Source organism: Amblyomma americanum, chromosome 5 (assembly GCF_052857255.1).
Source record: "Amblyomma americanum isolate KBUSLIRL-KWMA chromosome 5, ASM5285725v1, whole genome shotgun sequence".
In the NCBI taxonomy this organism is placed as follows: domain Eukaryota; kingdom Metazoa; phylum Arthropoda; class Arachnida; order Ixodida; family Ixodidae; genus Amblyomma; species Amblyomma americanum.
Genome location: NC_135501.1, coordinates 175,950,904 through 175,963,421, shown reverse-complemented (window position 1 = coordinate 175,963,421; position 12,518 = coordinate 175,950,904). Strand labels below are relative to the sequence as shown.

The 12,518-nt window shown below is 52.1% G+C and overlaps 1 protein-coding gene across 1 annotated transcript; it reads left to right on the top strand.

Annotated features, from left to right (window-relative positions):
• Positions 1–11,588, top strand: LOC144134382 (uncharacterized). The gene is made up of 4 exons (XM_077667305.1): positions 1–390; positions 4,315–4,620; positions 10,456–10,567; positions 11,479–11,588. The coding sequence occupies exons 1-4, from the start codon at positions 1–3 to the stop codon at positions 11,586–11,588; spliced, it is 918 nt and encodes a 305-aa protein (XP_077523431.1).
• The last annotated feature ends 930 nt before the right edge of the window (positions 11,589–12,518 follow it).

The following is a 12,518-nucleotide window of genomic DNA, read 5'->3' as shown; positions in this document are numbered from 1 at the left end:
ATGTCGAAGCAGGGTAGCCGTCTAAGCAGCACCAAAAAAAGCCGCCAGAAGAGCCGTCGCAGCGCGAGCACTGTGGATGCCCTTGCGTCCGGCCCGCCGGACCGGTCCTCGTCGTCCACGGCCACCGGCACCACTGGCTCCCATCTCGCGGTCTCCAGTGCAGCCTCCGGCGTTCGGCCCACAAGCGACGGGCAGGAAACCAACGCTCGGACATCCAGCGACAAGCTGTTGGCCTCCGACACTGGAGGAGCTGCACCGTCAGAGCCGACAGCAGCTGGACAGCAAGACCAGCAGCAGAAGTTCAGAGTTTCAACGCCATCGGGGTCTGCAGCGGTGAAGGCGGTGCTGACCAATGGATCAGATGCGTCAGTCCTACCCACCACTGCTCAGGTAATAATAATAACACTGCCTTGCCTTTCAGACCATAGGCAAGGCATGGCTTCTTGGCTGGCTGATTTTATAAAATTGCTTCATGAAACCTGAAGGTCCATTCTCACCCAAATATCGCGAGCGAGGACCGATAATATGGTCGGAGTTTTTTCTTCACATGTAGTTCAATGTCGGCGCTTGGTTTAATTATTGGGGATCAATGAGAAACCGCCGTCAACTGCGATTCACCGTTCTGAAGAGCCAAGCCGAGTAGCACATCCAGCAGGCAGCCTCACCTGTTGGATATCGAGGCAACTGATGGAAAGAGCGGACGGCTGTGTGAATGAACTAGCCCAGACGCATCGATCTTGGCGGTAGACGCGTGCATGCGACTTGTCCAGCCAGTGTTCTGTTGGGGAAGCGGCAGTTCCTATGCACAAGCAACTCATTTGACACTTGTGCGACTATGCAACGTCAAACGATTCGATGGCAAGCGCTGTGTACACTAAATATAAAGAGCACTTTGATTTGTTCTTTGTGGCATGTGCGTTAGTCAACGTATTGTGCTCTGTAGTGTTCTAATCGACAGCTGCATCAAAAACTCTTCATCGAGACTTGGACATTGCTCGAATCAATAATTCTATGCTATTTGACGTCACTGCCTCACGGAACCGTATTACCACAAATGACATTTTCTCTTTACCCAAGTATTTTCCCCCTAACGTCAGAGCATCGTGGGAACTCTTCATCTATGACAACAGTTCTTTTCCGGCCAGTAATCGTTTGCTTCCTGCGTAGCTATAGCCTTTGTGGGGACCTGGATCGCGTACGCTACCGAGCGCACGCCGACCACGGCGGGCCTTGCTCTGGGGGAACAAAGGAACGACACATTGGCTGACACAAACAGGCATTTATTGCTACAGAAACAATAACGCCAGCTAGCAACAAGGTACGCTAATGAATCAAGGACGTCCGACTCACCAGCAAGGTTCCGAGCGAATGTTCGCCCGCGCTAGGGCAAGGGATATAAACTCCGCAGGCCGGACGGGACGAGTACGGGAGCCTGTCTCCCCGTCGCTTCTTCGCCCCGTCGGCGAAGAGCGGAGCCCCGAGCGACGCGTCCGCTCAGGGTGAGTATCCCGGCCGAAGAGACCCCATCTCCCGCGGGCAGGCTTCAGCAGTCTCCCGCGCAGCGACGCTGGCGCCCTCTCTTGCCAGTTAATGTAACTGACAAGGGAATCCGCTCAGCCTCGAGGTGAGACCGCCGCTGCACGGTGCCTCGCGGGAAAGCAAACTCAGGGGGCTGCAGGGCAGGTCCCCACATCCCCCCAACCTTAAATAGACCCACGCGCCTGAAAGTACATGCTATGGAGGAGTCTCCTGGTCTTCATGTCTTTGAGGCACGTCTTGCAGCGGAGGTCACGCCGACAGCGTCCACGCAGACTTCCGCGGTATTCCGAAGGCGGCGTGAAGGTCTCCGCTGGGACGACTCGTATGGCCCGCGGACTACCGTGTCCGCAGGCCCGCGAATCGAAGGCCGGTGGGAAAACTGCAGGCCAGGATCCTGCAGTAGTCGCCAGGGCAGCAGCAGCCGTAGGTGACTGCTGACTGGTCTCGCCACAGCTGCCCCGGATGGATGCGGCGAACAGGATACAGGCCGCTCCGTCGCAGCAGGTGGCAGCGAGACGATGTGCACCGGTCAGCAAGCCTGGGTGGCTCCACCGGATCTGCAAAATTGTCGAAACGCTCTCGGCGTGCCTTTAACGTAGGTCACGGGAGGGGAAACGGCATCCGCAAGGGCCTCGTGGCACAATGCCTAACTCGCTAGCAAAACGTGTCGGCGGCTGTGCAAGCGCAAAGTTCGAGTGAACAAAGCCCTTTCTTGAGTTGAACGAGACTGCTCAGTTCGTGCGAGGTTACAAAAAAAACGGACGGGCAGCAAAGTGCGCCCCCTCTCAACGTCACGGTCCGGTGGTCATGTCTCTTTTAATGTGGTGCAGGCAGCTCCGAAAAGCCTCAGGCCTAACGACCACTCCGACAACGACCGTGACCACAACAAAGACCCGAAACGGGTTTTGTGCGCGCAGCCGCGAGGAGACATCAGCTTTGTGGGGTGGTCCTACCCCGCTCACTGCACAAAGCAGCTTCTGAGCGGTCGGCGCCCACCGTATCGGACGGTGTCGGAGCGCCCGGTGCCGAGCTGCAATACCAGCGAGCTCGTAGCGGCACCCGTGGCCCCAGGCCACCCGGCTCCCGGAGCCGCGACTCCCAGAGTCGAAAAAGAGATAGTAGAGAAAATATATACAGAAACTCGGACCACCCACGCGGCTTCCGTACTCACTCGCTTCGGGCTCGGCGACTCCGCGGGCGCTAGGCCTCGAACTCCCTCGATGCGGACCAAGTGATTCTCACGAAGAAACTCAAGGGAAAAAAATGTGCTGAGCATGTCGAAAAGTTCAAACATGCTGCAGCGCAATACACCTCGCACTCAAGAAAGCATGCCGCAGGTCCTAGCGATCAAAATTCACTCTAGGCCTAGCACATGTCAAGTCCGGACAAAGAGCGTTCCTCGAACCGAACCGACAGCCGTCCAATGTTCCAAGAGCAGGCCCCACGTTGGGCGCCAGATGTGGGGTTGACATGGGGAGATAAGTACTTTCTCCCCCACTCAATCGCGGCTGACACGGTTCAAAGCCGCCTGGACCCCACCCCGTGATCGCGTACGCTACCGAGCGCTCGCCGACCACGGCGGGCCTTGCTCTGGGGGAACAAAGGAACGACACATTGGCTGACACAAACAGGCATTTATTGCTACAGAAACAATAACGCCAGCTAGCAACAAGGTACGCTAATGAATCAAGGACGTCCGACTCACCAGCAAGGTTCCGAGCGAATGTTCGCCCGCGCTAGGGCAAGGGATATAAACTCCGCAGGCCGGACGGGACGAGTACGGGAGCCTGTCTCCCCGTCGCTTCTTCGCCCCGTCGGCGAAGAGCGGAGCCCCGAGCGACGCGTCCGCTCAGGGTGAGTATCCCGGCCGAAGAGACCCCATCTCCCGCGGGCAGGCTTCAGCAGTCTCCCGCGCAGCGACGCTGGCGCCCTCTCTTGCCAGTTAATGTAACTGACAAGGGAATCCGCTCAGCCTCGAGGTGAGACCAACGCTGCACGGTGCCTCGCGGGAAAGCAAACTCAGGGGGCTGCAGGGCAGGTCCCCACACCTTTAAAGTTAATATAGCGAACAAACTGGCGAATGCTTCGGAAAGAATACTGTCCTGCCAATGCCGTTAACCAAACATTGACAAGTTGGTTAGTAATGTAAGAGCGTGACGTTACATGGCGCTAGTAGGAGGAAAGTAATTAAACCACCAATTAGGAGACTCAGCGCGACATCGTGACAAACGGAAGAAGATTTTGTTTGGAGGGCCTTCTTTAGGGTCATCTGCAGCTGCGTTCCTGCGCCGGGCTCGTCTTGTTAAAATATCACGGCTAAGTTTATACAATTTTTTTATCTTTTTTCCTGTTGTTTAATCCTATTTCACCGCTGTTATGTCGCCAGTTGATTGAGATCACTGCGCTTTGGGCTGAAAGTAATTCGTCCCTTTGCGGTCCACACTAGCACTAGCTGTGGTGCTTCAAAGATCTGTTGCAGGACGTTCATATATCGACATCTAGTTATCAGAAACTCTCCCATTCATGAAAAAGTGAGCTGCTCTCGGTGACTGATCCCGATGTAGGCAGCTCATGTGCAGTCAATCTGGGTGCGGCACCTCTCGCCACTATCGGTGCAATATGAGAAACGCAGAGGACTCCCTCTTCGGTCATATCTTAGAACGATGTAGGGACCCGCCCACTCGGATTAAGAATGGCATCAGCCAATGGTATCTCGCATATCTACCTTGAATAGTAACCAATCGGGAGTGTTCTAATGCATGACCATACATTCAGGTGTCGGCGACGAAGGGGAGAACTAGGCGGAGTCAAAGCCAGCCAGTTGTCAAGCGTCAGGACCGAGGAGAACCAAAGGCTGGCACCACTGCAAAAGCTGCGCTTAGCGAAGCCCCTACGTCATCTATTACGGGCCCCGAGACCACGGCGGAGGGCAGACACAACCCCGATGCATTCGCTGCCAATGTCCAGGAGAAGTCCTCGATACCCACAGTGGAGCGAGCACAGGAGCGAGTGTCCAGCAAACCAGCGCACCTGAAGGCGACACCTGCCAAAAACCCGGCCGCGGATCCACCGCCGCCGAAGGTAATGGCGTCCCTGGCCCGGGATAAAGTGACCGGGTTCTTTTTGAGTTTGCAGTTTTAGCTGCATTTGGGAAGAAGTTTCTTAATCTCGTCCTGGGCATTACCTTCGTGTCCAGTATCGATAAACCGCAGCTGCAAAACAAGAACTAGCCGATTGCACAGATCTGCATATGAGCGATGTGCGACAGCAGTGGCCGAACGAGTAGAACCCCCCCCCCCCCCCCCCACCACCCGCACTCTGTCACTGCTCATTGTTCCTTCATTTTGTTGCTGCGCCAGTATTCGCTATAAAAACGCCTGATATTACGAGCCCGAGCATCCATGTAACCGACCCAATATTGGATATGTATCGGCAAACGTCGGTTCTACGAATGTTTAGAGTGAAACCATCCTAATCTAATATTGGGCCGGTTATCTGTGCTGCTTGGGAAGGCTCTTAGTGGTGGATGACGAATCCTCACCCGGTCTTTGTTGGACGGAGGCCATGTCGATGCTAATATAGCGCCTGCAAAATAACGACGACTCTGTACGTGGCTATTTCCACGAATTATGACAATACATCATGAGTGATGTACGTTCCATTTGCTTAGAATTATGAGGTTATACTCTCTAATGGAAGGCGAGCAGAAGTATAGGTTGGAGATAACGCTTGAACCGACGCCACCTTGGGTGATCGCCTAGTTACTTTTTTATCAAAAGACAGTAATACGGCGATTGCCAAGTTCCTTGTACTTTTATTTTACCATTCCAGATTTTCACAGCCACAAGTAGGCTCACGCGAATGCAGTCTCTCGTCCGTACTTCTCGGCAGAATTCTGAGCACTTCTTGAGAGCTTATTTGAAAAAGAATTCAAAACCAGGCTTAACTTGCTAAGATATAGGACTGCTCTATTTAATACGTTCAATGCACCTTGGGTAACACCCGCCGCGGTGGCTCAGTGGTTAGGGCACTCGACTACTGATCCGGAGTTCCCGGGTTCGAACCTGACCGCGGCGGTGCGCTTTTATGGAGGAAAAACGCTAAGGCACCCGTATGCTGTCCGATGTCAGTGCGCGTTAAAGATCCCCAGGTGTTTGAAATTATTCCGGAGCCCTCCACTACGGCACCTCTTCTTCCTTTCTTCTTTCACTCTCTCCTTTATTCCTTCCCTTACGGCGCGGTTCAGGTGTCCAACGATATATGAGACAGATACTGCGCCATTTCCTTTAGCCAAAAAACAATTATTATTATTATCGTGGGTAACCGCTCGGTCATGTCCTATATTCCGGCTAAGCTGCAGGAATATTCACTGGCTCAATGAAGCCGTGGCACAGCTCATATTCATTAAAGAGAAAGCGAAAAACAAGCATGCCATGCTGCTATTGCAAACAGTTAACGCTTCCAATAATTTGGCTTCGCCTTAGGTTGTTCACAGATTCACTAGTGGGTCACGCGGCACCAAACGAAATGCAAGGTGGCCCACCAGTAGGCCACGGTGCAAAGGGATAAGGGCCCATAAAATCGCTGGCCCAGTGAACGTGTTAATCCTGTACACTGGGAACATGAACGGGTAGTTGGGAGGGTAATTTTCTCACGTCATGTACGCAAGCGTGTACGAATAGCCAATGCAAAGCTTAGTCGAGAAAGATGGGAGAGCTAGATACGATGTATTGCTTACTGTGCCACATGGTGTCAAGTCCGTATCCCCGTTGTACAAAAAATCCGATGTCGACTTTGTAAGCGAAAAATCACGAGCCTGCCTCTGCCAGGTGGTCACCCAGAGAGCAATCCCGCACATACACACTTAGTGGGGTTGGCACCCCCCAGGGATCTGTCCTCTCCCCTTTCCTCTTCAATGTCACACTCATCCCCCTTGCTTGCAAAACTACAAACTATCCCTCACCTTCGGCATACACTCTATGCTGATGATATCACTCTATGGACCACCCATGGCAGTGATGGAGACATAGAGAATACTCTGCAGTTGGCAGCTACCCTCACCCAAACACATGCGCGGAGTATCGGACTCTCATGCTCTCCGGAGAAGTCGGAGCTCCTCATATTCCGCCCCACAACCCGAAACTGCCCCACAGCCCACATAACCGTGAAACTGGAAAACCGGTACATCCTGTAGGTACACACTCTCCGGGTACTGGGCCTCCACATCCAGAACAACGGGAAAAACACTCTCACCATCCAGAAGCTCAAGCAGACGGCGGTGTCGATATCCCACCTAATCCGCCGAGTTTCTGGACACCACCGGGGCATGAAGGAGCATGACCTATGCCGTCTCATTCATGCCTTCGTCCTTAGCCGCTTTCTCTTCACGCTCCCGTACCTGAAACTCCAGGCCATAGAAATCTCCACCCTGGATGCCATGATCCGAACAGCATTTAAGACAGCACTACACCTACCCATAAATACCTCAACCGAAAAACTCCTCCAGCTAGGCCTACACAACCTGATAAGTGAGCTTATCGAGGCCCACCGACAGACACAATACATCCGTCTCGCGAGAACCACCACCGGCAGACACATCCTACACACCCTCGGCATCAGGATACCAGCCACGGATCCCACACAGCTCCCGGTACCCCACCACATTCACCGCGAACAACTTATTAAACCTCTCCCTAAAAACATGCACCCCACCTAGCACGAACCCCGCCGCAGAGCTCGCCACGGGCGCTCCACAAAAACTATGGCATGGAACCGGATGCCGTTTTGGTGGATGCTGCATGCACAGGCGAGTACGCGGTTGTAGCCATCACGAACCCCTCCCTACAAACGATTGCTACCCTTCACATATCCCCCACTGCCACTTCGGAGGAGGCTGAAGAAGCCGCTATTGCCCTAGCCATCACGCGCACGCAGGCGCGGTATATACTATCGGACTCTAACACTGCCATACTAAATTTCGCCCGCGGGAAAGTTCACGTCCCTACATCTCGCATATCGAACTCCCTCGCCGCACACCCGCCCCGCCACATGGAGCTCATATGGGTGCCTGCCCACTCTGGGAATCCCGGAAACGAGGCTGTCAACGCTTTAGCCCGAGGTTCTCTCAACCGGGCACCGGCGGTCTCCGATCTGGGGTTCTCACGGGACCGCATGCATTCCTTCAGTGAACTGACGTAGGCCAGCAAAGCCGAGCGTCAGCTGTACCCCCCACCCCATCCCTCCTTCGACAATTATCATCAGGCACATTGGAGGCGGCTCCAGACACGCACCTTACCGTCCCCTTATATACGCTCGCGCTATCACCAAGTCCACACAAACCCCTCCTGTACCCTCTCCCACCACCCCAAAGCCACTCTCGATCATAACCTTTTCCTCTGCCCGGCGGATCCTCCATCGCGGGGCCTGGAGCACCTTACCACTTGGGAGTCTTGAGAGACCCCACTGCGCTCCGAGGACCCGGCCAAGCAAGCCATCGCCAAAGGCCGGGCTGCCAGCGTCATGAGCCCCCGGGACATGAACGTTTGAGTGCAGTGGGGCCGTGCGAGGCCCAAGGACCTGTGCGTCCTAAACTCCCCTGTATGTAATAAAGTTTACACCACCACCACCCAGAGAGCAACCGAGATGGCAGGTGGGCCACCTAGGTCACCTGCCCTTGCGTTGTCATCACAATCTGCCCACCGGATAGCGAGCAAACTGTCCACCGTGGTATGTGACACTCAAATTAATGATTGGTCGCTCAAGAAGACCAAACTGGGCCGTTCAAGGCCCACAGCTGGTAACACCTGACATCGCAGTGCAATGCGCATCGCATACCTGCCGCACAACTGAGCTAGGAGGTGTATAAGGACCGCCAGTGATCTATAAATGCAAAGTAGAGAAGGACCTTCCGAATATATGGCTGTTAACCCATTGCGCGATCTTGTCATGCCCTTAAGGCAGCGCTTAAGTGTCCCCTCCAAATTTAAGCCGAAAGCCTTTATTGGCTCATACTCCCGGTGACCATCCGTCCGGTCACGTTACCTCGAGGTGACCGTCCGTCCATTACATCGCCACCTAGGTCACTTGACCTATCTGGGCACGTGGCCTGGGTCACGTGACCTATCTGACGTAGCGCAATGCTAGCGCAATCTGCTGTTCTTCTCTGTCGTGAAAAGAATTCAAGTGCGGCAAATTCAATTCAGTGCAATTAGTCGCAAACTGATTTTGCCTTCCCGCACTTAAGAGATATCTAAGTGCCTCCAACGATTTTTTTCTTTCAGCCAGCAACACCACGCACCTAGAAAACTGGGCATGGAATCGATTGAACCAGTGAAGGAAGGCGCAAGCAAAATGCGATTATAAAATAAATAATAATGTGTTTCGTAACTGAACCCAAAATGGTGGTGAAAAATTCAGAGGGTACTTGAGACTACTTAGGTAATAAACCGAAGACTCGCCTCCAAACGCTGAATCCACAAACGCTGATCCGGAGTTCCCGGGTTCGAACCCGACCGCGGCGGCTGCGTTTTTATGGAGGAAAAACGCTAAGGCGCCCGTGTGCTGTGCGATGTCAGTGCACGTTAAAGATCCCCAGGTGGTCGAAATTATTCCGGAGCCCTCCACTACGGCACCTCCTTCATCCTTTCTTCTTTCACTCTCTCCCTTATCCCTTCCCTAACGGCGTGGTTCAGGTGTCCAACGATATATGAGACAGATACTGCGCCATTTCCTTTCCCCAAAAACCAATTATTATTATTATTATTATTAATTCAAAGAGGTCTGAGTGAAACACTCGGACACTCGGTTCGGATACCTGTCGCTAGGTAGCCTCCAGCCTAATCAAGAGATGTATGCTATATGCAACGACCAATTGTATGACACCGCCCGCAACTTGTACGAGGAACGGTGGCGTCTCAATATTGATATAAAAACTGCTTTTTGAGGAAAGCATGCCCAGCAATATTGGACAAAAATTTTGAAAACTGGAAAATTGTGGTAATGTTCAACCATTCTGATATGTAACAAAATATTTCTTTTAATGTGTTTCCATCAGTCGCATCGAACAGTTAAGGCTCCCATAAAAAACCAATAGTGAACGCTTTTCACTATAGAGATAGCTAATAATATAGAGATAGAGATAGAGATAGCTAATACGCTGATAACAAATATACAAAAAAATGTTAATAGAAAAAATTCAAGACTGCCGTCGGGTGCGCTGCAGATATGTTGAGAGTCATAGCGAAATCGTACATTATATGAAAATATTGCTTTAATAGATGGTTTCCCGTTATAAAAATTTCTTTTGTCCAGAATTGCTATATATTAGAAATGGCGTATAACTGTCTCACATTAAGGTTGACACCTCAACCGCGCCTTAAGGTGAGGCAAATAATAAGAGAAGGCCCATAATAGGAAGTGCATATATAGTCGGTTCGAATCCCTATCGCAAGCTAGCCCCAACATGACTAGCACGCTTAAGCTGTATGCAGCGAGAAATCGTAAGACAGCGCACGTAAAGCTGTACGACAAACGGTTGCTCGTAATTTTGGTACAAATGTAGTCGGGAAATATGGCGCCACATTGTGGTCAGCCACTGGGTCTGTGCCCCTCCTACGGCCGCTTGATAGCGTAACCCTATATTTCTTGCCATCGCTTGGACTTTCTGTACCATCTGCGAGTGCACACACTAAAGCGCTAACTAGTTCTAACACATGCTGTCAGATCTCATATAGGACCGGTAGTCCTCTAGCATCAAACATTTCGAGGCTCTGTCATTGTCGCGGTATGGTCGCCTTGACGAAGGCGTTCAGTGAGGAATACTGTCTCCGGAATAGACTACAATGCTAGTCTTATTGGTTTGATTGCACTCAGTATTGCGTGCCATCAGCGTTAAATACGTCTGCTACTTGCAAGCAGACCGCTGCCGGCAGAGACGACCAGGGCCACAAGACCGACGTCTACCCAAGCACTGGCAAGAGCAAATCTTCGGTTGCGGACTACACCTGGCACACAGTCGAGCAAGTGGCCGGTATGCTGGTGAGCATTCTTTCCCTGTCTTCTGTTCGCTCGCAAGATAGGTTACAATGCATTTGCGTTGACGTTAATGCGGGGCCACATACCTAAATATTATATTGTACACGCGGCACCATCGGTTTCTTCATGTTCTATACGCCTCTAGTGTGGCGTCTGCAAATTTCTTGGGTCTTGGAGGATCATTCTTACAGGTTGGTCCTTCGCTGACCTATGCATACGGATCCACAAATATGTTATGCCGGCGTTTGTCGCAACCTCCCCCCTCCCCCGACCCATGTGGGCCGCACAGCAGTTTTGTGAGGGCAGCACCTGTTGGGATTGACGGTCTTTTTTCCGCATTGAGATCACATTTATTTCGCTTGCCTTCAAATAATTGCAAGCCACCGATGCGGTCAACATGCGGGCACGCCTGTTTTTCACCCCGCCACGGCCGATGTGGGACGAACAGCAGTTTAGTGTGGGCAACACATTTTTGCTTGAGGAGGTTTTTCTCACATGGAGCTTATGCTGCATATGCCTTCAGGTTCCCCACAAAAGACCTATGTGGGATGGATGTAAGAAAATGGTCTGAGCTCGAGAAACACCATGCGAGATCCATGTAGCATCAACAGGGTGCTTGCCCACTTACTCCCCATCTTGTTCCATGGTAGGTATAAGAGGTTTTGCACCAACCCCACTTGCCTAAGTGGCACCCACAGAGGCCTCAAATCGTTGGATACTTGGGGTCGTAATACGACCGCAGAGTGACCTGAACCGCTCGCGGAGTACGTCGCCTGCATCAATTAGATGATTCAAGTTCATTTGTTTGGTGATCCCACGCCAACGGTCCTCCACAAGGTGCTCAGCTGTCCCTCAACCCTGCGCTATCTGGGCATGCTTACACCCCTGGCGCCCCCTTTGGCGCAGAACGGTTCAATGATGGGAGCACGACATACGCCCCTTCTGAAGCATCGTCACCGCTCAGATGCTTCTCATGCACGCAGGAAGATACCCCGACGGTATCTAACCTCGTCTAGGGCTGCCCAGGCCCAGAGTAGTTGTCGACAGCACTGTCAAACTTGGATATTGACATATGAAACCTGAATTTGGCCACTATTCGAAGCCGGCCACAAAAAGTCAACTTCGCCGTAGTAGAAGGATGTGGAATAATCTCGAACACCTTGTCAGGTGGGCCAACTGTCATGTTTTGGATGTTGGCCAACCGTCAAATTTTGGGGGTGCGCCAAGTGTCAAAAGTCGATGATGCACTGCAGCAGCCAAACATTGGAGGCGGACAAAATACATAGTTTCGGGGAAGGGCCAGCAGCCAAATTTTCGGTTGGGCTCACTCCGAAGTGTGAAAGGTGGGCCAAGTGTAACAATTTAGGAGTAGACCGTGCGTCAAATTTGGTGTTGGGCCAAGTGGAAAATGTTTCCGAGGCAAATATACTCCCAGATTTTGAGTTTGGGCCAAGTGCACATACCCACCGCGGTGGCTCAGTGGTAAGGGCGCTCGGCTACTGATCCGGAGTTCCCGGGTTCGAACCCGTCCGCGGCGTGTACGTTTCAATGGAAGCGAAACGCTAAGGCACCCGTGTGCTGTGCGATGTCAGTGAGCGTTAAGATCCCCCGGTGGTCGAAATGATTCCGGAGCACCCCACTACGGCATCTCTTTCATCGTTTCTTCTTTCATTCCCTCATTTAGCCCTTCCCTTTCGGCGCGGTTCAGGTGTCCGCCGATATGTGAGACCTATACTACGCAATTTCTTTTCTCCAAAAACCAATTTACCAATTTTTTTCAAGCGTGTCAGAGGGGCATCAAGTGTTCGCGTTGTCGTGTGTTGGGAAGGCACACTAAAGTCATAATGTTTAAAGAAATAACAAGATGAGAAAGGGGCTATCACGTCTACTCTTAAGGCGAAGCTTTAGAAAATTGAAATTTTGTTTCTATTTTCTCCTTTCACTAA